Genomic DNA, 25556 nt, shown 5'->3' on the forward strand with positions numbered 1-25556 from the left:
ACGCATGGAACGAACCCAGAGAGCATCACCTGCAGCACATGCGCTGTCCTTTCTGGTCGTAGGAAAACGCCACAGACAACCGGATGGCGAACGACTCGGAAATCGACCAGTTTGAGACGCTGACGGCCAAGTTCCACTTCGTGGACCTGGCTGGTTCCGAGAGGCTGAAGAGAACCGGAGCGACAGGCGACAGGGCCAAAGAAGGGATCTCCATCAACTGTGGACTGGTAGGAAAAATGAGAGCATGTTTAATTTGACTTGATATACTTGTTTTTTTGTTGAGTGTTTGTGCGCGTGTGTATGTATGTATATATGTATACATACATATATATGCCGGCATGGCGTAGATGGTTGAGCGGCTATGCCAGAAACCTGAGGGTTGCAGGCTCGCTTCCCACCTATTGACATCCAAATCGCTGCCGTTGTGTCCTTGGGCAGGACACTTCACCCTTTGCCCCCGGTGCGGCTCACACCAGTAAATGAATGATGAACGAATGATTGGTGGTGGTCGGAGGGGCCGTAGGCGCAAACTGGCAGCCACGCTTCCGTCAGTCTACCCCAGGGCAGCTGTGGCTACTGATGTAGCTTACCACCACCAGGTGTGAATGAATGATGGGTTCCCACTTCTCTGTGAGCGCTTTGAGTATCTAACAATAGAAAAGCGCGATATAAATCTAATCCATTATTATTATTATTATATATATGTGTATATATATGTATGTATATATTTGTGTGTGTGTTTATGTATGTATATATATATATATATATATATATATATAAAACTTACACATTTTTTTCTTGCACTATTTAGATTTTTGTATTTTATTATCATGTATTTTTTATTTTAATACTAAAATTAAATGTAATTGATGTAAAGTCTAATTAAACTACATTTTGCTTTTTATACTATTATAAAACTATATAAAAAAATGTATTAAAAAAAATATATCTATTGCAGGGGTAGGGAACCTATGGCTCTAGAGCCATATGTGGCTCTTTTGATGACTGCACCTGGCTCTCAGATAAATCTTAGCTGACTTTGCTTAACTTGATAAGTAATGAATAATTCCGCTGGTAATCACAGTGTCAAAAATAACGTTCAAAATATAAAACATTCTCATGAATTTTCATCCATCCATCCGGTTTTTACCACACCTGTTCAAGAAGTCGGATTAATGATAAGAAGTATTTTATTTATTTTTGGTTAGCCTCAGAATAACAATGTTATTAAAAAGAATACGAGACTTATCATACTCTAAAAATGTTGGTCTTTCTTAAAAATGCATGCATATAGTTGTATTCAGCGTTAAAAAAAATAAATTATATCGCTCTCATGGAAATACTTTTAAAAATATTTGGCTTGTACGGCTCTCTCAGTCAAAAAGGTTCCTGACCCCTGATCTATTGTATTGTTGTGCTTTTGCAATTCCTAGTATCATTGCAACGTTTAGGACCAAAGACGTCCCCTTGTGGCGAAAATATGAAACGTTAATTTTTTTATTTGTGTTTATTTATGTGCAACCACCTAGTTAGCGTATTTTTAGGATTATAAGTCGCTCCGGAGTATAAGTCGCACCTGCCGAAAATGCATAGTAAAGAAGGAAAAAAACATATATACGTCGCACTGGAGTATAAGTCACATTTTGGGGGAAATGTATCCAACACCAAGAATAGACATTTGAAAGGCAATTTAAAATATATAAAGAATAGTGAATAACAGGCTGAATAAGTGTACTTTATATGAGGCATAAATAACCAACTGAGAATGTAACATATTATGGTAAGAGTCATTCAAATAACTATAACATATAGAACATGCTATGCGTTTACCAAACAATCTGTCACTCCTAATCTATAAATCCGATGAAATCTTCTTCCTCGATGTCGCTTCTAAACAACTCTGCCAATTCTAAAGGTATGCGCCACTTCCTCTTGTGGTTTTCTGCTGCATATTTCACTACGTCGAGCTTGTAATCTGCAGTACATGATTTCCTTTTCGGTCCATTTTTTGTTCAGCCCTTCTCAGTTTTTATAAATTACCGCCAACGATGAAATGATCCATTTTAATAGCTACGGCAGTAGCATATAGCAGTTAGCATCCAATGACCCACAATGCACTTCTGCCATGACCCTCCCCCGTTGAATATTTATTGGTTGATGTGTGTGTGACGATTGCTGACATTTGCTTCGTCTCTTCCGCAAATTAAATAAATAACATTTTTTAATATTTTACGGTAATGTGTTAATAATTTCACACATAAGTCGCTCCGGAGTATATGAAAAAAATATGAAAAAAACTGCGACTTATAATCCGAAAAATACGGTACATGTTTTTATAACTTGGGATTTTTATGATAACAGAAAAAACTGTTCGAACTCAATGTGTATATTAAGTAAAAGCAAGAAGAATCCTGATATGAACTCTTGAACTCTATTAATAACAGACATAATCAATCCATTACAAATTCAGCAAATATGTGAATTACAACTTATTTATTCATGTAAACTTTATCGACTGATTTATTTACTTATTGTTTATTGTGTGATGTATTGGGCTTCACGGTGGCAGAGGGGTTAGTGCGTCTGCCTCACAATACGAAGTTCCTGCAGTCCTGGGTTCAATCCCAGGCTCGGGATCTTCCTGTGTGGAGTTTGCATGTTCTCCCCGTGAATGCGTGGGTTCCCTCCGGGTACTCCGGCTTCCTCCCACTTCCAAAGACATGCACCTGGGGATAGGTTGATTGGCAACACTAAATTGGCCCTAGTGTGTGAATGTGAGTGTGAATGTTGTCTGTCTATCTGTGTTGGCCCTGCGATGAGGTGGCGACTTGTCCAGGGTGTACTCCGCCTTCCGCCCGATTGTAGCTGAGAAAGGCGCCAGCGCCCCCCGCAACCCCAGAAGGGAATAAGCGGTAGAAAATGGATGGATGGGGTGTGATGTATTGAGCACAGGAACTTAGCAAATGTGTTAGCGGAGGATTACTAAACTGCTTCTTCCTACTCTTTTTATTTTTTTGGGGACAAATTATAAATATGAGCCATATTGCAATTGTATGCATGTTTGAAGTAAATAAATACCAAACCAAACATTAACTCCCTTAAATTTATAACATTATTATAGGATCTATTTTCAATATTTTATTTGTAAACATAATGTTATCTACTGTCTATTTATGTATTTACTTTTAATGGTTGATATGGCGACTTGTCCAGGGTGTACCCCGCCTTCCGCCGGATTGTGGCTGAGATAGGCACCAGCGCCCCACGCGATCCCAAAAGGGAATGAGCGGTAGAAAATGGATGGATGGGTTGATATTGTTGCGATCCGTGACTCGGATCTTCACATGTTGTTTATTTTTCCATCTGTGTTTTCATTCTCCGTCTGACCCGTTTATTTCCTGTTTTGTCCATCACTATGGTTACTCATTAGTTCACCTGCTACACTTGGTCCCGCACACTTGCTTCAGCTAATCACCCTCCTTTACAAGCCAGCCTTTTCTGTTCAGTCTTCCTCGGACCCTAATTTGCCCACGCGCAACAGTGACCACTCTCGACCCTCATCTTTGTATATATATTCTCGCTAGCTTTTACGCTAAGCCATTTGTTTATTCCAGCTCACATGCTGAGGAATTGTTTTTCTGTTTTTGTGTGCCTTCGTGCCCGCTTAGTTGTTTACTTTTACTTCCTAGTTCTCATACTAGCGTTTTTGGTTTGCCTTCTCTTAACACCATTGTTTTTGTTCCTAGCCTTTTATTATTTAATAAATACCTTATATCTTACCTTAGCTGTGTTCTGCTTCGACGCATCCTCGGGAAAACAACACCGGCATTACCATGCCGAAGAAGAGTCTTCACAGATATGAAAGAAATACATCAAAAATGGTTCAGATGTTTAATAAATACATATGTCATACCTTTTTTCAATTATAGTATGCATACATATTTTCAACTGGATGTGTGTGTGTGTGTACGTTAATGAGAAATATACTTTTACTTTTTAGATTTTAGCATATGGCTGTAATGAAACAAAGAGTAAAACAAATTGAAGGTTTGTGTATATAGGGGTGAATATATATTTTTTTCTTTTTCACGATTTGTATTCTATAACATTATTATTTATTTTGCCAGCTGGCCCTCGGCAACGTCATCAGCGCGCTCGGGGACCGAAGTAAGCGCTCCACTCATGTGCCTTACAGAGACTCCAAACTCACCCGCCTGCTGCAGGACTCCCTCGGCGGCAACAGGTTTGTAGCGTCAAGTAAAAATAGGTTAAAGATAATTAAGTTGTAAAATATTGTGCCTGCAGTCAAACAGTGATGATCGCCTGCATCAGCCCGTCAGACCGCGACTTCATGGAGACCTTAAACGCCCTCAAGTACGCCAACCGAGCGCGTAACATCAAAAACAAGGTGGTGGTGAACCAGGACCGAGCCAGCCAGCAGATAAGCGCCCTGAGGACGGAGATAGCACGACTGCAGATGGAGTTGATGGAGTACAAGACGGTGAGGGAGAACTTTAAATTCTGAATATGACAGTCAGGATGTGTGCAACTTTGGACTGGTTATGCCGTCATCTTCCATTCAGGGTAAGCGGATGGTGGGCGAGGACGGCATGGAGGGCATCAACGACTTGGTCCATGAGAACTCCATGTTGCAGGCGGACAACAACAACCTGAGGGTGCGGGTGAAAGCCATGCAGGAGACCATCGATGCCCAACGAGCCAGACTCACTCAGATACTTAGTGATGGGGCCAATCAGGCCCTGGCCAAAGCAGGTGGGTCTTACCTGTACTGTGGACGTGTTGACAAGAGCATTCTCTTTTCTTTTTTTTTCATTTTTGTTTTAATTCAAATGGGAAAATACAAAAAATTTATTAATTCGTAATATGTTTTTAATAGGGCTGTCAAACGATTTAAAATATTTAATCGCGATAATCACGTTTTGTTCATAGTCAACTCAAAATTAATCGTGATTAATCGCAGAAAGATATAATTTTTCGTACCCAAGACAGATAATTTCTAAGTTTTTAATATCATGACTGAACAAAAGTAATTTACTTTAATGAAATGTTTCTAAACATGCTTTTTGAAACAGAAAAAGGATATAAACACGTTTTTAAAGAGAACAAAATAAATTGTGCGTTGGTGTCTTGCCAGAGTTTGTATTTTGTAGAAATACAAAATTTGTGTTCCTGCTTTAAGAGCATTTGCATTTAGAGGAGATGAACTACGGTTCCATGTTTGGATAGCAGTTTCACACATTACTAACACCGGATGTGGATTGTTATCATCATGCTTTGATTGTCAAAGATGTTAGGTCAGGGGTCAATAATGTTCATTTATATAGCCCTAAATCACAAATGTCTCAAAGGACTGCACAAACCACTACGACTACGACATCCTCGGAAGAACCCACATAAGGGCACGGAAAACTCACACCCAGTGGGACGTCGGTGACAATGATGACTATGAAAACCTTGGAGAGGACCTCAAATGTGGCCAACCCCCCTTCCCTAGGGGGCCGAAAGCAATGGATGTCGAGCGGATCTAACATGATACTGTGAAAGTTCAATCCATAGTGGATCCAACAGCCGCGAGAGTTCAGTTCAAAGCGGATCGAAGACAGTCCCGTCCACAAGAAACCATCCCAAGTGGAGTCGGATCAGCAGCGTAGAGATGTCCCCAACCGATACACAGGCGAGCGGTCCATCCTGAGTCCCGACTCTGGACAGCCAGTACGTCATCCATGGCCATTGGACCGGACCCCCTCCGTAAGGGAGGGGGGGACAGAGGAGAAAAAGAAAAGAAGCGGCAGATCAACTGGTCTAAAAAGGAGGTCTATTTAAAGGCTAGAGTATACAAATGAGTTTTAAGGTGAGACTTAAATGCTTCTACTGAGGTAGCATCTCGAACTGTTACCGGGAGGGCATTTCAGAGTACTGGAGCCCGAATTGAAAACGCTCTATAGCCCGCAGACTTTTTTGGGGCTTTAGGAATCACTAATAAGCCGGAGTCCTTTGAACGCAGATTTCTTGCCGGGACATATGGTACAATACAATCGGCAAGATAGGATGGAGCTAGACCGTGTAGTATTTTATACGTAAGTAGTAAAACCTTAAAGTCACATCTTAAGTGCACAGGAAGCCAGTGCAGGTGAGCCAGTACAGGCGTAATGTGATCAAACTTTCTTGTTCTTGTCAAAAGTCTAGCAGCCGCATTTTGTACCAACTGTAATCTTTTAATGCTAGATATGGGGAGACCCGAAAATAATACGTTACAGTAATTGAGACGAGACGTAACAAATGCATGGATAATGAATTGATTACCATGAATTGATTAACGTGGACCCCGACTTAAACAAGTTGAAAAACTTATTCGGGTGTTACCATTTAGTGGTCAATTGTACGGAATATGTACTGTACTGTGCAATCTACTAATAAAAGTATCAATCAATCAATCAATGATCTCAGCGACTTTAGTGGACAAAATGGAGCGAATTTTAGCAATATTACAGAGATGAAAGAAGGCCGTTTTAGTAACGCTTTTAATGTGTGACTCAAAGGAGAGAGTTGGGTCGAAGATAATACCCAGATTCTTTACTGAGTCACCTTGTTTAATTGTTTGGTTGTCAAATGTTAAAGTTGTATTAATAAATAAAGGTCGGTGTCTAGCAGGGCCGATAATCAGCATTTCCGTTTTTTTGGCGTTGAGTTGATAAAAGTTAGCGGACATCCATTGTTTAATTTCATTTAGACACGCCTCCAGCTGACTACAATCCGGCGTGTTGGTCAGCTTTAGGGGCATGTCGAGTTGGGTGTCATCAGCATAACAGTGAAAGCTGTTATGGGGTCACCAACCTTTTTGAAACCAAGAGCTACTTCTTGGTTACTGATTAATGCAAAGGGCTACCAGTTTGATAAACACTTAAATAAATTGCCAGAAATGGCAAATTTGCTCAATTTACCTTTTACTAAATAAATCTATATATATATATATATATAAAAAAATGGGTATTTCTGTCTGTCATTCTGTTGTACATTTTTTTTCCTTTTACGGAAGGTTTTTTGTAGAGAATAAATGATGACAAAAAAACACTTAATTGAACGGTTTAAAAGAGGAGAAAACAGGAATAAAAATGAAAATTAAATTTCGAAACATCGTTTATCTTCAATTTCGACTCTTTAAAATTTAAAATTCAACCGAAAAAAAAAGAAGAGGAAAACGAGCTAATTCGAATCTTTTTGAAAAAATTTAAAAAATAATGTATGGAACATCATTAGTAATTTTTCCTGATTAAGATTAATTTTAGAAATTTGATGATATGTTTTAAATAGGTTCAAATCTTATCTGCACTTTATTAGAATATATAGCAAATTAGACCAAGCTATATTTCATACAAAGACAAATCATTATTTCTTCTAGATTTTCCAGAACTAAATTTTTAAGAGAAATTCAAAATATTTTGAAATAAAATTTAAATTTGATTCTACAGATTTTCTAGATTTGCCAGAAAAATGTTTTTAAATTTAATCATAAGTTTGAAGAAATATTTCACAAATATTCTTTGTCGAAAAAACAGAAGCTAAAATGAAGAATTAAATTAAAATTAATTTATTATTCTTTACAATAAAAAAATAAATGTACTTGAACATTGATTTAAATTATCAGGAAAGAAGAGAAAGGAATCTAAAAGGTAAAAAGGTATATGTGTTTAAAAATCCTACAATCATTTTTAAGGTTGTATTTTTTTCTCTAAAGTAGTGTTTCTGAAAGTTATAAGAAGCAAAGTAAAAAAAAAAAAAAAAGAATTTATTTAAACAAGTGAAGACCAAGTCTTTAAAATATATTCTTGGATTTTCAAATTCTATTTGAGTTTTGTCTCTCTTAGAATTAAAAATGTCAAGCAAAGCAGGACCAGCTTGGTTGTAAATAAATACAATAATTAAAAAAATTGAGGCAGCTCACTGGTAAGTGCTGCTATTTTTAGAACAGGCCAGCGGGCTACTCATCTGGTCCTTAAGGGCGACCTGGTGACCCCTGTGTGTTAGGTGATATTTGTTCTGCCTGAATAAATGGCTTTGGATCTAAGTTTTTCATAAGGTCCCTTTCTTTGTGCAGTTCTGCTAGCTATTTTTGAGTTATTTTCCTATACCTAAACCGCTATACAGTCAGTGATCAGGGGCCGTATTTATTAAGCTTCTTAGAATTGCTCCTAAGAAGTCTGCTAAGAGTTGACTTATGAGTAAAGAAATTGTTCTCTGAAAGCTGCACTTAAAAGTTAGTTATTAAGCGTCTTACTCACTTTCAGCGAAGTGTAGGACTGAATCTTAAGTGTCACACTCAGAGCTGAATTACGACATTACTATGTGCCGTAAACGGAATTTTAGGTGACGTCATTTCTGTGTCCATAGAAATGACCAATCACGGAAGGGAATCCCTTGTCTAAGAATAAAGAAATATCTTAGAAATATTTAAGTGGACAACGAGAGTGTATATTTTGATAATAAACTACAAAATATTACAAAACAAACAAACAATATTGTCAATGAATCAAAAATAAATGTTTCCTTTTATTTTCCCTGTGGGGAGATATCGAAGCATTGTGATGACCTTTAGTTCTGCTGGGAAAGCTCTGCTGCGAGATGTTGCTGATGAGATGACGCCCCTTATTAAATCTGTGACAAAAATAATACCCGTTCCGTCCAAACGATACCGTTTGATCAGCTGCTCGTCATCAAACAAAGCCAGGACATCCTTCCGCTCCCTGAACGCTCGCGCACGTCTCTCTTGCCTAAGTGCCATCCCCCGCTGGCAACTCCTAACCACTTAGGACACCTCTGAAGGTCTCTTAAATATCGTGGAGAGTAGGAGTGATTCTTAGATTTAAGAAAGTTGATAAATAGCTTTTATTCTCGAGTTTGAGAGTCGGACTAAATTTCGCGAATTCTCAGGACTTAAGTGTAAAATGGCACTCTAAGACGCTTGATAATTACGACCCCAGATCAATGCATACTGTGACGCTTGCTGAGCATAGTGATGCCGGATTTGTTCTTCCGTGGATGCGGTCAGGCAAGAACACAGCGTACGGTAAGAAATAAAGATTTAGTTAACTAAAAACAGGCTAAGAACAAAAAAACACTGGTGCTTGGCAGAAAAGGCAGACCAAAAGCGCTAGCATTGGAGCTAGGGAAACAAACAAAAACACTAACACTTGGCACAAAAGGCAAAACAAAAACAACTAGCATGAGAGCTAGAGAAAAACAAGGCGTAGCGTGAAAGCTAGCGAGTATAAACATAGAACAGCAGTCGTCAATTGTTGCGTGAAAGCAAATTAGGATGCGAGGAAGAATGAACAAAAGGGGCAGGCTTAAATAAGGCAGTAATCAAGAGAAACAGGTGTGCGTAAACAGCGAGTAGCAGGTGGATCTAATGTGAAACCATGGTGACGGAACAAACCGGAACTAAGGAAGTCAAACAAACAGAATATGACACAAAAACGGAACAAAACTAGAATATGGTATGATCCGGAAAGCGGATCATAACACATACGTCATTACAAAAATGAGTGCACCGGCAAATTTCCCTTCCGAAAAAGAACTTTATATAAAACTGTTACCAAGTTTAGTGCAAAACAAAACCGGCATGCATTCATTTCTGTATGGAATAAAATTGCATTTGTGTACAAATTTTGGGGTCTTTACTTAAGCAGATTTTAATCATTCAAGCAAGTAATCACCTGTAGTTAATCATGATTAATCCAAATTCCAAAATGTGATTAATTTGATTAAAAAAATAATAATTTGACCGTCCTAGTATCTTCTCATTGATTATTTAAAATATAAATAAACAGGGTTGTGTAGGCTTAAAGTGGGGATGAACAAATCAGATACTCATCCATTCATCCATTTTCTACTGCTTATTCCCTTTGGGGTTGCGGGGGGTGCTGGTGGCTATCTCAGCTACAATCGGGCGGAAGGCGGGGTACACCCTGGACAAGGGGCATGAGATACTCATCTGTCTTAATATTCATATTCATTGAGTGGAAAAACGAGAGCGGAATATACCTCCTTAGTTTGGAACACAACGCCCAAAATATGTAACCTTATGTACTACTATGTACCATTTTTGTGTGAGAAATTTCACGTCGATCCAACTTTGGGGTTTAATAACAGTATTTCTGGCTTATGTTACCAGGGGAAGGCAGCGAGGAAATTGGCAACATGATCCATAACTACATCAAGGAAATCGAGGAGCTCAGGTGCGTGATCACAACGCACACACACACACACACACACACACAAAATCAACCACTAAGGTCTTTTAATAACAATATTTTGTGTTATTGTAAAAAACAACAACACTTCCTCTCTTTCAGAGCCAAACTCCTGGAGAGTGAGGCTCTAAACGAGAACCTGAGGAAGAACCTCGCCCGCGCCTCCACTCGCTCCTCCTTGTACGCCGGCCCCACCTACTTCTCTTCTGCCCTGTTGGGGCCTGAGAAGGAGGCCAGCGACGTCATCGAGATGGCCAAGAAAGATCTGGAGAAGCTCAAGAAGCAGGAGAAGAAGAAGAAAAAGAGGTTGGCATTTAGAAATTACTCTAGTTGTAGTTACTTTCCTGGAAAAGTGATTAAAGCGGTTAAGTGTCATTTAAATATTTAAAAGCCTAAAATAAATATTGCACTGAAAGTTTACTCGTAAAGTTTCTCGGATCAAATTTGGAACACTTCACTCAACGTCAACGTCGTAAAGTCATCAAACTTTGCCTTTTAAGCGTTCGCACAGCACCAACATTTTAAAACGAGGATCTTACTGAAGGAAGTTAAAAACATGATACATCTACATCTGACTGCATAGGAGAAAGTTGTGTTTCTCTTTTTGCATCTCATTGCATTTAAAGGCCTACTGAAATGAGATTTTCTTATTTAAACGGGGATAGCAGGTCCATTCTATGTGTCATACTTGATCATCTCGCGATATTGCCATATTTCTGCTGAAAGGATTTAGTAGAGAACATCGACGATAAAGTTCGCAACTTTTGGTGCTGATAAAAAAGCCTTGCCTTGACGATGATGTCATAAGGGTGAGGGCTCCTCACGTCCTCACATTGTTTATAACGTGAGCCTCCAGCAGCAAGAGCTATTCGAACCGAGAAAACGACAATGTCCCCATAAATTTGAGCGCAGATGAAAGATTCGTGGATGATGATATTGATAGCGAAGGACTAGAAAAAAACAATTAAGTAAAAAAAAAAAAAAAGGCGATTGCATTGGGACGGATTCAGATGTTTTAAACACATTTACTAGGATAAATCTGGGAAATCCCTTATCTTTCTATTGTGTTGCTAGTGTTTTAGTGAGATTAAATAGTACCTGATAGTCGGAGGGGTGTGTCCACGGGTGTTTTGACGCCAGTCTCTGAGGGAAGTCACAGAAGATACAAGGACGGCGCAAACCCCACAGATCTCCGGTAAGAGGCGACTTTTTAAAACAATTTTCTCACCGAAACCTGCCGGTCGACAAGTGGTCGGGAACCATGTTCGCTGGACCGCTCTGATCCATAGTAAAGCTTCACCGACGGGAATTTTAAACAAGGAATCACCGTGTGTTTGTGTGGTTAAAGGCTGAAGCTTCCCACCTCCATCTTTCTACTTTGACTTCACCATTATTAATTGAACGAATTGCAAAAGATTCAGCAACTCAGATGTCCAGAATACTGTGTAATTGCGCGATGAAAACAGACGACTTTTAGCCGCAAATGGTGCTGCACTAATATTTCCTGACAGTCCGTGACGTCATGCGCACGCGTCATCATTACACGACGTTTTCAACAAGAAACTCCGCGGGAAATTTAAAATTGCAATTTAGTAAACTAAAAAGGCCGTATTGGCATGTGTTGCAATGTTAATATTTCATCATTGATATATAAACTATCAGACTGCGTGGTCGGTAGTAGTGGGTTTCAGTAGGCCTTTAAGGATCCTCGGTTAAATTTAGAAACGGCGCCAGTATGTGTTGAAGACGGGGTGAGATGTAACCCACCAGGAGATGTACTAGAAAATATATAATAATGACGATAAGTTTTTATTTGTATTGCACTTTATATTCAAACAAGTGCTACAGAGTAAAAACATAACATTAAGACACAACAGTAAAACAAATATTTAAAATTAGCTACATGTTTTTCTAAAAAGGTAGGTTTCGAGTCCTTTTCATAATATAATAAAAATAATAGTAATAATGTATCATGCCTGTTTCCGCTAATGTCTACTTTACACTGATGGAAAGGAACATTTGAAAGATTAATAATCATATTTAAGTGAATAATGACAGGTTATATGATTGTATACATTTTTGGGTACTTTATATTGAATTCTTTGGCACTTTTCCCGTAAAAAGTTTATTTATCATTATTATTAAGAAAAGTTATTTATATATCGTAAACCTATCCTTAAAAGGTCAAAAACCTAATGTAGGTTTTTACTTTAAAGGCCTACTGAAATGAGATTTTCCTATTGAAACGGGGATAGCAGGTCCATTCTATGTGTCTTACTTGATCATTTCGCGATATTGCCATATTTTTTGCTGAAAGGATTTTGTAGAGAACATCAACGATAAAGTTCGCAACTTTAGGTCGCTAATAAAAAAGCTTTGCCTTTACCGGAAGTAGAACACTATGCGCGTGACGTCACGGGTTGTGGAGCTCCTCACATCCTCACATTGTTTATAATGTGAGCCTCCAGCAGCAAGAACTATTCGGACCGAGAAAGCGACAATTCCCCCATTAATTTGAGCGAGGATGAAAGATTCGTGGATGAGGAAATTTAGAGTGAAGGCCTAGGGGAAAAAAAAAAAAAGACGATTGCAGTGAGAGCGATTCAGATGTTTTAAGACACATTAATAGGATAATTCTTGGAAATCCCTGATCTGCCTATTGTGTTGCTCTTGTTTTAGTGAGTTAAATAGTACCTTAAAGTTGGAGGACAGAAGCTCCGCTGATCTCCGGTAAGAGGCGACTTATTTCCACAATTTTCTCACCGAAAACTGCCGGTTGAGATGTAGTCGGGATCCATGTTCGCTTGACCGCTCTGATCCATAGTAAAGCTTCACCTCCGGGAATTTTAAACAAGGAAACACCATGTGTTTGTGTGGCTAAAGGCTAAAAGCTTCCCACCTCCATCTTTCTGCTTTGACTTCTCCATTATTAATTGAACAAATTGCAAAAGATTCAGCAACACAGAGTCCAGAATACCGTGTAATTATGCGATGAAAAGAGACGACTTTAGCCGTAAGTGGTGCTGGGCTAATATGTTCCCTCCAACCAATAACGTCACAAACAAGCGTCATCATTCCGCGACGTTTTCAACAGGAAACTCCGCGGGAAATTTAAAATTGCAATTTAGTAAACTAAAAAGGCCGTATCGGCATGTGTTGCAATGTTAATATTTCATCATTGATATATAAACTATCAGGCTGCGTGGTCGGTAGTAGTGGGTTTCAGTAGGCCTTTGAAACCAAATTCATGCAATAATTTTTTTTTTTTAATGCATGTAAACACACCTAGTGTGTGTATGGGGCAACGTTGGATTTAGGGTGGGATGGCGGGCCCCCATCAGGAGTCGTGTGTATGGGGGCCCAGAATTTGTTGATACGCCCCTGATCGGGACGCTACGAAAACAACAGCATGCAACTTTTCACTGTTGGTAACGGCCTTGTAACGGAGAAGGTCATTATTTATATTCCCTGTTAGTATTTGCTGTCACCATGGCAACAGATCATGTGGGAAATATCCTCCTGTGCAATTTTATTATTATTATTATTGTTGATCATTTCCATCTTTCTTTTGCTCACTTAGTCATTCACTCTCTTTCTTCCTCTCTGCTAAACTTCCTCCTCCTCACGATCCACACACACCCCTCCTTAACCCCTTTCTCTCTCAAGACTGACGCGGCACCAGGAGAGTCACCATGGCGACGCCAGGTTTGCTTCATCCAAACAGCTGAAGCTCATTCAGTCACTTGGCTGCTTTATTCCAAACGAACTAAAGTGCATCCAGTCTGATATACAGTGGGGCAAAAAAGTATTTAGTCAGCCAGCGATTGTGCAAGTTCTCCCACTTAAAATGATGACAGAGGTCTGTAATTTTCATCATAGGTACACTTTAACTGTGAGAGACAGAATGTGAAAAAAAAATCCTGGAATTCACATTGTAGGAATTTTAAAGAATTTATTTGTAAATTATGGTGGAAAATAAGTATTTGGTCAACCATTCAAAGCTCTCACTGATGGAAGGAGGTTTTGGCTCAAAATCTCGCGATACATGGCCCCATTCATTCTTTCCTTAAGACGGATCAATCGTCCTGTCCACTTAGCAGAAAAACAGCCCCAAAGCATGTTTCCACCCCCATGCTTCACAATAGGTATGGTTTTCTTGGGATGCAACTCAGTATTCTTCTTCCTCCAAACACGACGAGTTGAGTTTATACCAAAAAGTTCTATTTTGGTTTCATCTGACCACATGACATTCTCCCAATCCTCTGCTGTATCATCCATGTATCCATTTTGGTATAAACTCAACTCGTCGTGTTTGGAGGAAGAAGAAATCTGAGTTGCATCCCCAGAACACCATACCTACTGTGAAGCATGGGGGTGGAAACATCATGCTTTGGGGCTGTTTTTCTGTTAAGGGGATAGGACGATTGATCCGTGTTAAGGAAAGAATGAATGGGGCCATGTATCGTGAGATTTTGAGCCAAAACCTTCTTCCATCAGTGAGAGCTTTGAATGGTTGACCAAATACTTATTTTCCACCATAATTTACAAATAAACTCTTTAAAATTCCTACAATGTAAATTCCTGGATTTTTTTTTTCACATTCTGTCTCTCACAGTCGAAGTGTACCTATGATGAAAATTACAGACCTCTGTCATCATTTTAAGTGGGAGAACTTGCACAATCGGTAGCTGACTAAATACTTTTTTTGCCCCACTGTATTATTCCGCTATTATCAACATCAAAACGCTGACTTTTGTGTGACAGCATGTTTTTGTCGCCCTAGCTGAATTATAGATTGTGGAAGTACCCTTATTGAGGGATATGCATTAAGATACAATTATATAATTCCAGCTCCTCAACTCAACTCTTAGCTGCATTAAGTATTTTTTGCAAATGTGCTTTTATCAAATAAGTGTTTTTTTCTACGGGCAAGTCAGCTTGTCAACAAAATGTAAGGAGGTGATTACGCAACATAACTTACAGTATCATAAAATAAATAACGCTATAACCCTCACACAGAAACAGATGGCTAACACACACATAAACAATAAATAAACAACAACTACATTAACCTTAAACATGTAGTTTGAGCAACCGTTATCCATCGCTGGGAGTGCTTCTGGTTTCCCAGCATGCTTTGCGGCGCTTGTTTTGACAAAAGTTGTTAGTTATGTGTTATTGTTGTTGTCCTATGTTTGTTTACTTACCTATTGCATGTTGTTGCTGTCATTTCTGTGTTAGTTAGTGTGGAGAAGCGGAGCCGGCGAACAACCAGTAGGCAGGGCACGCTGGAGCCCGGCTCAAGATGGCGGCGAGGAGGCGGAGAATGCGGCCGAGCGGATAGGCGGAGTGTGCCGGGAGCAACGCCGCAGTCAAATGCAGGTGCATGGATCGCGCACCGGTTCACAATTAACATTTCTCCTCACGCTGTATAAAAGGGGAGAAGGAGGAGAGATCGGGGCAGAAGGAGGAGGAGAGCCCGCAGCAGAACCTGAGTACCGTAAGGAAAAGAGAGCAGGACGACTGAAGCAACTGAGGAGCGAGCAGCAGAGAAGGAGCTGAAAAGCGACCCGACCTGAAGACAAGCTTTGATTGAAAAAATAAAAGAGTCAAACCTGCTCAGCAAAATGTCTTTCCTTGATGGTCCATGCAACCCGCACGATGACGGCAGGAAGCTGTTCACAGTGGCGCCCAACGTGGGGCGAATGTGAACGACTCTTGCCGTCGTCGTGCGGGTTCCACGGACCATCAAGGAAGGACATTGCTTTCGAGCAGGTTTGACTCGCTTTATTTTTCAATCAAAGCTTGTCTTCAGGTCGGGTCGCTTTTCAGCTCCTCTGCTGCTCGCTCCTCGGTTGCTTCAGTCGGCCACGTCGTCGTCGTCTTGCCCTCTGTTGCTTTCAGTACTCAGGTTCTGCTGCGGGCTCTCCTCTTCCTTCTGCCCCGATCTCTCCTCCTTCTCCCCTTTTTTACTGCGTGAGGAGAAATGTTAATTGTGAACCCGTGCGCGATCCACACACCTGCATTTGACTGCGGCGTCGCTCCCGGCACGCCCCGCCTCTCCGCTCGGCCGCATTCTCCGCCTCCTCGCCGCCATCTTGAGCCGGGGTCCAGCGTGCCCTGCCCCGCTGCTCGTTCGCCGGCTCAGCCTTTTCACAGTTAGTTAGTTAGTTTGTTAGTTAGTTAGTATAAAATTAGTTGGTATAAAAATTGCTAAGGCTGCACTCAGATTGAACTTTTATGTTATCTCAGGGGCCTCAAAACTTGGTTTTGATTCAATCTTATTTTTTGAATATTTAAATATTAATTGTAGTTAAAATAAAGTTTTAACTGTTCTATGCATGTCAAGTCCGATGCCTTTTTTTATATAAATCTCATGAAACCGAGCCAAATGAAAGTTTTTTTGCAAACACTTTTGAAGCGTTATTACATTCCGTTATGCTGCCAAGTTTTGACTAAAACGCACCAAGTAATTGAATGAAATGACTTCAGGTGATTTTTTTTCCCCCCCCACTAATGTCCAATTTTTCCTTGCACCTGCAGGTAGTTTTGCATCCTGGAAGGAAAATACTGTGTCTAATCTCCTTTTTAATCGCTGTAGTATGTAGCAACCCCGGTGTGTTCATGTAAAATCACAACAAAAAACAAGAAAAGTCTTATCATAATTCCTCGCCTGTTTCTGACCTCATGTTTGTCGTTGCATGTTCCTTTTACCAGTTCTTAAACGAAACCCTTACAAGCCTGAACCACTAAATGATTGTCAGAAAATTCAGCCATTTCTGAACATTTGTATTTTTTTTAAAATTTTAACCAAAGTAATCTATATATGATTTTAAATTTTGTATCATATTTGATACAGCCAGTTACAAAATATAATTTTTATGTTGTTGTTTTTTGTTACAACAAACCAAACATAATACAATACACAGAAATATTTACCATGTTATACCCAAACATAAAAAGAACATCATCCTCTTCCCCCAGCTGCTCCATATTGCTTGTATTCTCATTCTTTATCATTTTTAAAACATTGTCAATGCCAAAAGTCAACATTATGTATTTTTCAATATGATTTTTTCTCATAAAAATCAGAAAGCTATGATTTATTATCAAAACAAGCACAGAGTGATCAGCACAAAATAATACAACAATTTTGGTATGTATATTTTACCTCTAAATCATGGGTGTCAAACTCTGGCCCGCGGGCCAAATTTGGCCCGCCGTGTAATTTCATTTGGCCCTTGAGGCAATAATAAATTAACATTAGACCTGGCCCGCCGGTATTATACAGTGGCAGTGCCGCATTCAACGCTAATTCTCATACTTGCCAACCCTCCCGATCTTTCCAGGAGAATCACAAATTTCAGTGCCCCCCCCCTGAAAATCTCCCGGGGCAACCATTCTCCCGAATTTCCACCCGGACAACAATATTGGGGGCGTGCCTTAAAGGTACTGCTTCTAGCATCCTCTACAACAGGGGTTGGGAACCTTTTTGGCTGAGAGAGCCATGAAAGCCAAATATTTTAAAATGTACTTCAGTGAGAGCCATATATTTCTTTACCCCTGAATACAACAAAATGCGTGCATTTTTAAGTAAGACCAACATTTTTAGAGTATAATGAGTCTCCTATTCTTTTTTATAGCATTGTTATTCTGAAGCTAACCTATAATAAAGAAAATGCCTCTTACCATTGATACATCTTCTTGAACAGGTGCGGTAGAAACCGGATGGATAGATTAAAATGCATGAAGTGAAGTGAAGTGAATTGTATTTATATAGCGATTTTCTTTAGAGACTCACAGCGCTTTTACATAGAGAAACCCAATATCTGAGAATGTTTTATATTTTGAACGTTATTTTTAACACTGTGATTAGTAATTATTCATTACTTATCGTGTTATCTGAGAGCCAGATGCAGTCATCAAAAGAGCCACATCCGGCTCTAAAGCCATAGGTTCCCTACCCCTGCTCTACAACCTGTCGTCATGTCCGCTTTTCTTCCAAACAAACAGCGTGCCGACCCAGTCACGTAATATAAGCGGCTTCTACACACACACAAGTGAATGCAATGCATACTTGGTCAACAGCCATACAAGTTACACTGAGGATGGCCGTATGAACAACTTTAACACTGTTACACCACACTGTGAACCCACACCAAACAAGAATGACAAACACATTTCTGGAGAACATCCGCACCGTAATACAACAGAACAAATACGCAGACTCCCTTGCAGCACTAACTCTAACTACACCCCCGCTACCAAGAAAACTCGATTTTGCATGTCACTATAAAGTTGTATAAGCCTTGCTTCTTCAATATTCAATGCAAAACTTGTTTGGGTCCCTATTAAAAGGTTAAGTTGTTCAACTTTGGCCCACGGCTTTGTTCAGTTTAGAATTTTGGCCCACTCTGTATTTGAGTTTGACACCCCTGCTCTAAATGTATTATACTGTGTAATGTAAACATATTTGTTTATTTGAAAAATCTAAGGACTATGTTGCTTAATGTTATTTATATTGCATGGAATGCAATAAAATACTAGTTGACTAATTTCGAGTTACAATACCTTTTATACCTGCTGTATCAAATTTGATATATATATTTTAAGTAATTTCACATTGCATCAATGGATTAACTGTTCATACTAATGTGTTTGTAAACAAATCAGGTGTCTCATTTTTTCTTTGCGGTTATCTTGCCGGACAGCCCTCTTATAACTCAATTACTGCCCTCATGTGGATGATCCGTTTAATGCATGTATCTGATTTGATATGTCAGGCTTTTTAGGAAAAATTAATTACACTGATGAATTAATGTATCACTCATGGTACGTTTGGCATTACAGGACTAAGTCTGAGTTGTTTTGTTACAGCGTTAAGGAAGACGGTCCAGACAATGACGCCGAGGGGGTAAGTCACACATCAACTCATAAAGCTTTGATATTACCGGTTAATAGGTGATGCATTTTGGATGCACTTAAAAAAAAGGAGGGTAGCGACCGTGAAGAAGGCGAGGATGGCGATGGAGAGGAAGAGGAGTCGGACACAGCAGGAGAGGACACGTCTGAGGAGTCAGACTCGGAGGAGCTGGAGGAGAAAGGTGACATCATTTGTTTCCTGCATGACTACGGCGCTCTTATTGCGTGCGTTCGTAACAGAGAACGTCCAGGCCGACCTGGCCAACATCACCTGCGAGATCGCCATCAAGCAGAAGCTCATAGACGAGCTGGAGAACAGCCAGCGGCGCCTTCACACGCTCAAACAGCAGTATGAGCAGAAGCTGGTGATGCTGCAGAACAAGATCAGGGACACGCAGCTGGAGAGGGACAAAGTGCTGCATAACATGGGTAGGCCAGACACGTAACCGCACTCCAAGACATCGAAAGGCATTGATTGATTGATTGATACTTTTATTAGTAGATTGCACAGTTCAGTACATATTCTGTACAATTGACCACTAAATGGTAACACCCGAAAAAGTTTTTCAACTTGTTTAAGTCGGGGTCCACGTTAATCAATTCATGGTACAAATATATACTATCAGCATAATACAGTCATCACACTAGTTAAATATCATAGTATATACATTGAATTATTTACATTATTTACAATCCTGGGGGTGGGATGAGGAGCTTTGGTTGATCAGTACTTCAGTCATCAACAATTGAATCAACAAGAGAAATGGACATTGAAACAGTCTAGGTCTTAATTAGTAGGATATGTACAGCGAGCAGAGAACATAGTGAGTTCAGATAGCATAAGAGCAAGTAAATACATTAAAAGTACATACATGATGTGATCTTTCTTCCACAGGCTCTGTGGAGACGTGCACGGAGGAGAAGGCAAAGAAGATCAAGGCGGAGTATGAGAGGAAGCTGAGCTCCATGAACAAGGAGATGCAGAAGCTCCAGTCGGCTCAGAAGGAGCACGCCCGGCTGCTGAAGAACCAGTCCCAGTACGAGAAGCAGCTCAGGAGACTGCAGCAGGATGTCACTGAGATGAAGAAGACCAAGGTGAGGATGGAGAAATAGCCACAAAAACACACTTTTGTAGTCCATCCAGCCATTTTCTACCGCTTATTCCCTTTGGGGTGGCGGGGGGCGCTGGTGCCTATCTCAGCTACAATCGGGCGGAAGGCGGTGTACACCCTGGACAAGTTGCCAACTCATTGCAGGGCCAACACAGATTGACAGACAACATTCACACACTAGGGCCAATTTAGTGTTGCCAATCAACCTAGCCCCAGGTGCATGTCTTTTTTTTATTTTTTTATTAAATCAACACAAAAACACACAAAATACACTTTCCATCAGTGCATCAACCCCCCAAAGAAAACCCCTCCCTCCCCCGTTCACACCCAGCCACACCCACTCACACAATAAAGGGTTGTTTCTTCCTGCTACCAAAATGCTGGTTCCCACAACATATATAACACAGTCTGCAAGGGACATAGTCCCTGAAACACACATGATTGTGTGTGTCGCCGGTCCACTAACACTATCATTAATTACTATTTTTTATGTAATTGTTTTATATGATTTTACTTTCTTTTTTATCCCAAAAAAATGTCATTGTTTTCCTTTTTTTTAATCTCATTTTATTTTATTAAAAAAAAAAAAAAAAAAAAAATAACCTTATCTTCTCAGACCAGGTTGTTAATGGAATTAGACTTGTCTAAAAGGTTTTTAAAACCTGGTCCAGTCCAGACAATGTCAAAGTGGGCCTCAGCAACACACACCCTCATCCATGTACAACAACAAAAATTAGGGAAACAACAGATTGCATATAAGTTATAAACAAAATTACATTTTCATAAAAAGCATTTGTGTATAGTCCCCAGGTGCATGTCTTTAGAGGTGGGAGGAAGCCGGAGTACCCGGAGGGAACCCATGCATTCACGGGGAGAACATGCAAACTCCACACAGAAAGAGCCCGAGCCCGGGATTGAACCCCAGACTACTCAGGACCAGGGACGTGCACATGATTATAGAGGGACAGGGGCTCAAAGTCAGAAAAGAGCAGGACATTATTTTTGGTCCTTTATACAATATAAATGATAAATGGGTTGTACTTGTATAGCGCTTTTCTACCTTCAAGGTACTCAAAGCGCTTTGACACTACTTCCACATTTACCCATTCACACACACATTCACACACTGATGGAGGGAGCTGCCATGCAAGGCGCCAACCAGCACCCATCAGGAGCAAGGGTGAAGTGTCTTGCTCAGGACACAACGGACGTGACGAGGTTGGTACTAGGTGGGATTTGAACCGGGGACCCTCGGGTTGCGCACGGCCACTCTCCCACTGCGCCACGCCGTAAATATGGAAATTAATGTAGAATTAAATTTGCTAATAGGAAGCTAACTACTTAGCTGTGTGTCCTTTGTAGGTAAAAGTGATTGCCATTTCTTTTGTGTCAACAAATTATTGTCATAATGAGTTAATTCACATTATCATAGGCTTGGAAGACATGAAAAGCAACAAAACACTGGTTTATTATTAGGCTATTTATTGTTAAAGATAAACACTTTAATATTGAACATTGAACAGTGCAACATGAACTTTGGAAAAAAAAAATACAAAAATAAATACCCAAATGGAAAAAACTTCAATGTAAAAAATCTGTCCTTCTTCCTTTAACTTGATGAAAACACCATCAAGTTGTAACTTATGGTCTTTCTCACTTAATGCTCAGACTAAACAACTGAAACGCAATACAGGGCCAAAAATATGGACCAGGGACCAGTACAGGGCTGTAAAATGGAGGCCACCCATACCCAAATATGCTCCTCAATGTAAATTCAGGGCTTTTATGAAATGCTGTAAAATCAGTGCACAATCAGGAGCCAAACCTTTTGGGGGCCTTAAAGCAGCAACCTTCTGAGGGCCATGTCCCTGTAGATGTTGATCACATCATTGTGATTTATGACTACGTCTTTTTCAATGGAGAGGAGAAGGAGATCAGTCGTAAACACAGTGCATTTTATTTTGAAAATCAACCCGGTGTTTTATTTTGTATTTTGTACACTACTTCCTGTCCCGCACGATCTGCTCTGCTCTGTGCGAAATTGATGTGCTGTGCGCCGACGTCCGGCAAAAACAGAAGCTCACACATTGAATAATGGAATAATACAGCGTTGTTCTGAAATATGACCCATAATAGATGCTGAATAAGTGGACGTCGACTAGTTCAAGTTGCTTCACTGTCACGTCTGCCAGGGGCGCAGTTGGCTCTCTCTCCTCTCACTTACTCACTCACTCGCCCTCTCTCTCTCTCTCTCTCTGGCGGAAGCGGCAGGCTCAAACAACCCGGTATTACAAGAAAACGTGGAGTTTTTGTACCGCTGTTTTTTTGGTTTTTGTCTGTTTTTTTTTACATCCCTGACAGGAATTTATTAATGTTGTTTAAAGAAAAAAGAAAAAACACACACAGGCAGAGGGCACTTTTTAAGACGAGGCAAAAAAGGGCAGGGGCTCAAGCACCCATAGGGCCCTTTGTGTGCACGTGACTACTCAGGACCTTCGTATTGTGAGGCAGACGCACTAACCCCTCTTCCACCGTGAAGCCCCACTTTTGTAGTATATAATGAAAATAGGAAATTTGAAAATACATGTATTATATAATGTATTGGGGTTACATCTCGACTTTGATAACATTTAATGCGATGAAAGAGAAAGACAAATATTGACTGTACCAAGGGTGTACAAACTACGGCCTGCGGGCCAAGACATCATGAGTTTGTTTCATAAGGAATCTGGCCCGCATGGGTGTTTCCAAAATAATATTATATTCAATGACAATCTGTTTACTGCAAATTTGCCACCATCTTGTGCACTGTGAGTAAATCAAGACATCCATCCATCCATTTTCTGCCGCCTGTCCCGTTCGGGGTCGGGGGAGGTTCTGGAGCCTATCTCATTTGTATTCGCCAGCTCATCACAGGGCCACACAAACAGACAGACAACATTCACACTCACATTCACACACTAGGCTCTTTGATCACTTTGATGTGGCGCAGCTGCTAAATTGCTGACCCCAACAACTATTCCGTGAGGTTTCCGAATTATATTGCCTCTCTCAGAAATCACCCGGGGATAACATTCTCCAATTGTCACCTGGACTACAATACTGAGGGTGTGCAGTGATGGCAATGTCTTTAACCTCCTCTATAACATGTCGTCGCGTCCGCTTTTACATCACGCGATCTGCGTGTCGACGGGTCATTTTATGTTCCAGCCTCGGTTAACACACGAAAGCGACTCCAACGCATACTTAGTCAACAGCCGTACAGGTTAAACTGAGGGTTATAATATAAACAACTTTAACACTCTTACTAATATGTGCCACACTGTGAACCCACAACAAACAAGAATGACGAACACATTTCGGGAGAACATCGGCACTATAACACAACATAAACACAAAAGAACAAATACCCAGAATTCCATGCATCCCTACTCTTCCAGGCTACATTAGCACCACACCCCGCCCCCTCCAACCGACGCACGGAGGGGGTGGGGGAATTTGGTGCTAGCTGGGTGTATAATGATATATAATATATAATAAACAATTACAGTGCAATACGTTTTCATAACATGGTCACTACTGCCTACTTTGTCTTGTTATATTCTTATTTTACTGTTATATTTTTATTCCCATTGTTGCTTTTAATTTTTTATTCTTATTGTAATATTTCTCTATTTTGTTTCCATTTAAACCCCCATTATTTACTTTTTACTTTATTTTTAAATTGATCTCAACTCTGTACACTGCTGCTGGAATTTTAATTTTCCTGAAGGAATCAATAAAGTACTATCTATCTATCTATCTATCTATCTATCTATGTATCTATCTATCTATGTGTTATCTATCTCTCTATCTATCTATCTATCTATCTATCTATCTATCTATCTATCTATCTATCTATCTAATGTAGCCCGGAAGAGTGGGATGCATGGGATTCTGGGTATTTGTTCTTTTGTTTTCATGTTGTTAGAGTGCCGATGTTCTCCCAAAATGTTTTTGTCGTTTTTGTTTGGTGTTGGTTCACGGTGTGGTGCATATTAGTAAGAGTGTTTAAAGTTGTTTATATAACAACCCTCAGTGTAACCTGTATGGCTGTTGAACAAGTACGCCTTGCAATCGTTTGCGTGTGTCAGCAGAAACCTCATACAACATTTGACTAGGTTGACAAGCTGATTGAACGTGTTGTAGAGGGTGTCAAAGGCAGCACCTTCATAGGTTGCTCTTTTTATTGTTAATCGAGGGAAATACTGCAAACATTCGCGAGAATGATTGATCTGACGTTTGGTAGTCTCTCTGAATATTCGGGATGGTTGGCAAGTGTAACGCTGTCAAGCAGCATTCATAAAATACTTACGGGCCCCACTATCATTAAATTTTCATAATAAGGTGTGGGCCGCGTGTCTGAGACCCCTGGTTTATACATAGTACAAAGTAAGAAATAACTCTGTATGCAGTGTTATTTCATTTTAAATTTCAAAAGAGTTTTGTGGCTCCCATTGTTATCTTTATTTTGTGAAACAGGTCAAAATGGCTCTTTGGGTGGTAAAGGTGGCCGACACCTGCACTAGGGCCAGTTTAGTGTTGCCAATCAACTTATCCCCAGGTGCATGTCTTTGGAGGTGGGAGCACGGTATGCAAACTCCACACACAAAGATCCCGAGCGTAGGATCAAAACCCAGTTCAATGGTCATGACTTGTGCTTTGAAGTAAATAGAGAATCGGCCTTTGTTGTCATTGCACATTAAGAACAATGTAGAACTGGCACAGCAATTACTTGTATGACCCAATCCAAACAACTTTCCCAACTCTTGGCGCAAAAAAATGCAACCAACAAAAAAGTCAACATACATGAGACAACCTGCTCACTGAACTTTGTGAATATTATGAAATATGTCCACACACCATAAAATATTCAAACCGACACCCATTTAAATCCGTCACAATGCATGATGGGATATATGTGAAACACTATCTCCCCACTTATTCATTTTTGGTGCATTTTAGCCGCTTGATATTTCTGATTGATTACAAAACTTTAAGGACGTCGTTACAGAAGTAAATAAGGAGTCATATACTCTTAATATAGAGTTATATTAATTAAATGGGTTGTACTTGTATGGCGCTTTTCTACCTTCAAGGTATTCAAAGTGCTTTGACACTACTTCCACATTTACCCATTCACACACACATTCACACACTGATGGAGGGAGCTGCCATGCAAGGTATGAACCAGCACCCATCAGGAGCAAGG

At 40.0% G+C, this 25556-nt stretch overlaps 1 protein-coding gene across 4 annotated transcripts in view; it reads left to right on the top strand.

Moving 5' to 3' along the window:
* Positions 1–25556, top strand: part of LOC133561173 (kinesin-like protein KIF21A) — an 86788-nt gene that overhangs the window by 37776 nt on the left and 23456 nt on the right. For all 4 annotated transcript variants that reach the window (XM_061914448.1, XM_061914450.1, XM_061914449.1 and 1 more), the window contains exons 6-16: positions 63–227; positions 4128–4243; positions 4306–4501; positions 4584–4773; positions 10193–10256; positions 10374–10577; positions 13938–13976; positions 19149–19185; positions 19264–19375; positions 19434–19622; positions 20089–20288. In XM_061914448.1, the coding sequence (XP_061770432.1) occupies positions 63–227; positions 4128–4243; positions 4306–4501; positions 4584–4773; positions 10193–10256; positions 10374–10577; positions 13938–13976; positions 19149–19185; positions 19264–19375; positions 19434–19622; positions 20089–20288 (1512 nt within the window). The remainder of the gene's footprint in view (positions 1–62; positions 228–4127; positions 4244–4305; positions 4502–4583; positions 4774–10192; positions 10257–10373; positions 10578–13937; positions 13977–19148; positions 19186–19263; positions 19376–19433; positions 19623–20088; positions 20289–25556) is intronic.

This window comes from Nerophis ophidion, linkage group LG10, assembly GCF_033978795.1.
Source record: "Nerophis ophidion isolate RoL-2023_Sa linkage group LG10, RoL_Noph_v1.0, whole genome shotgun sequence".
Taxonomy (NCBI): Eukaryota; Metazoa; Chordata; class Actinopteri; order Syngnathiformes; family Syngnathidae; genus Nerophis; species Nerophis ophidion.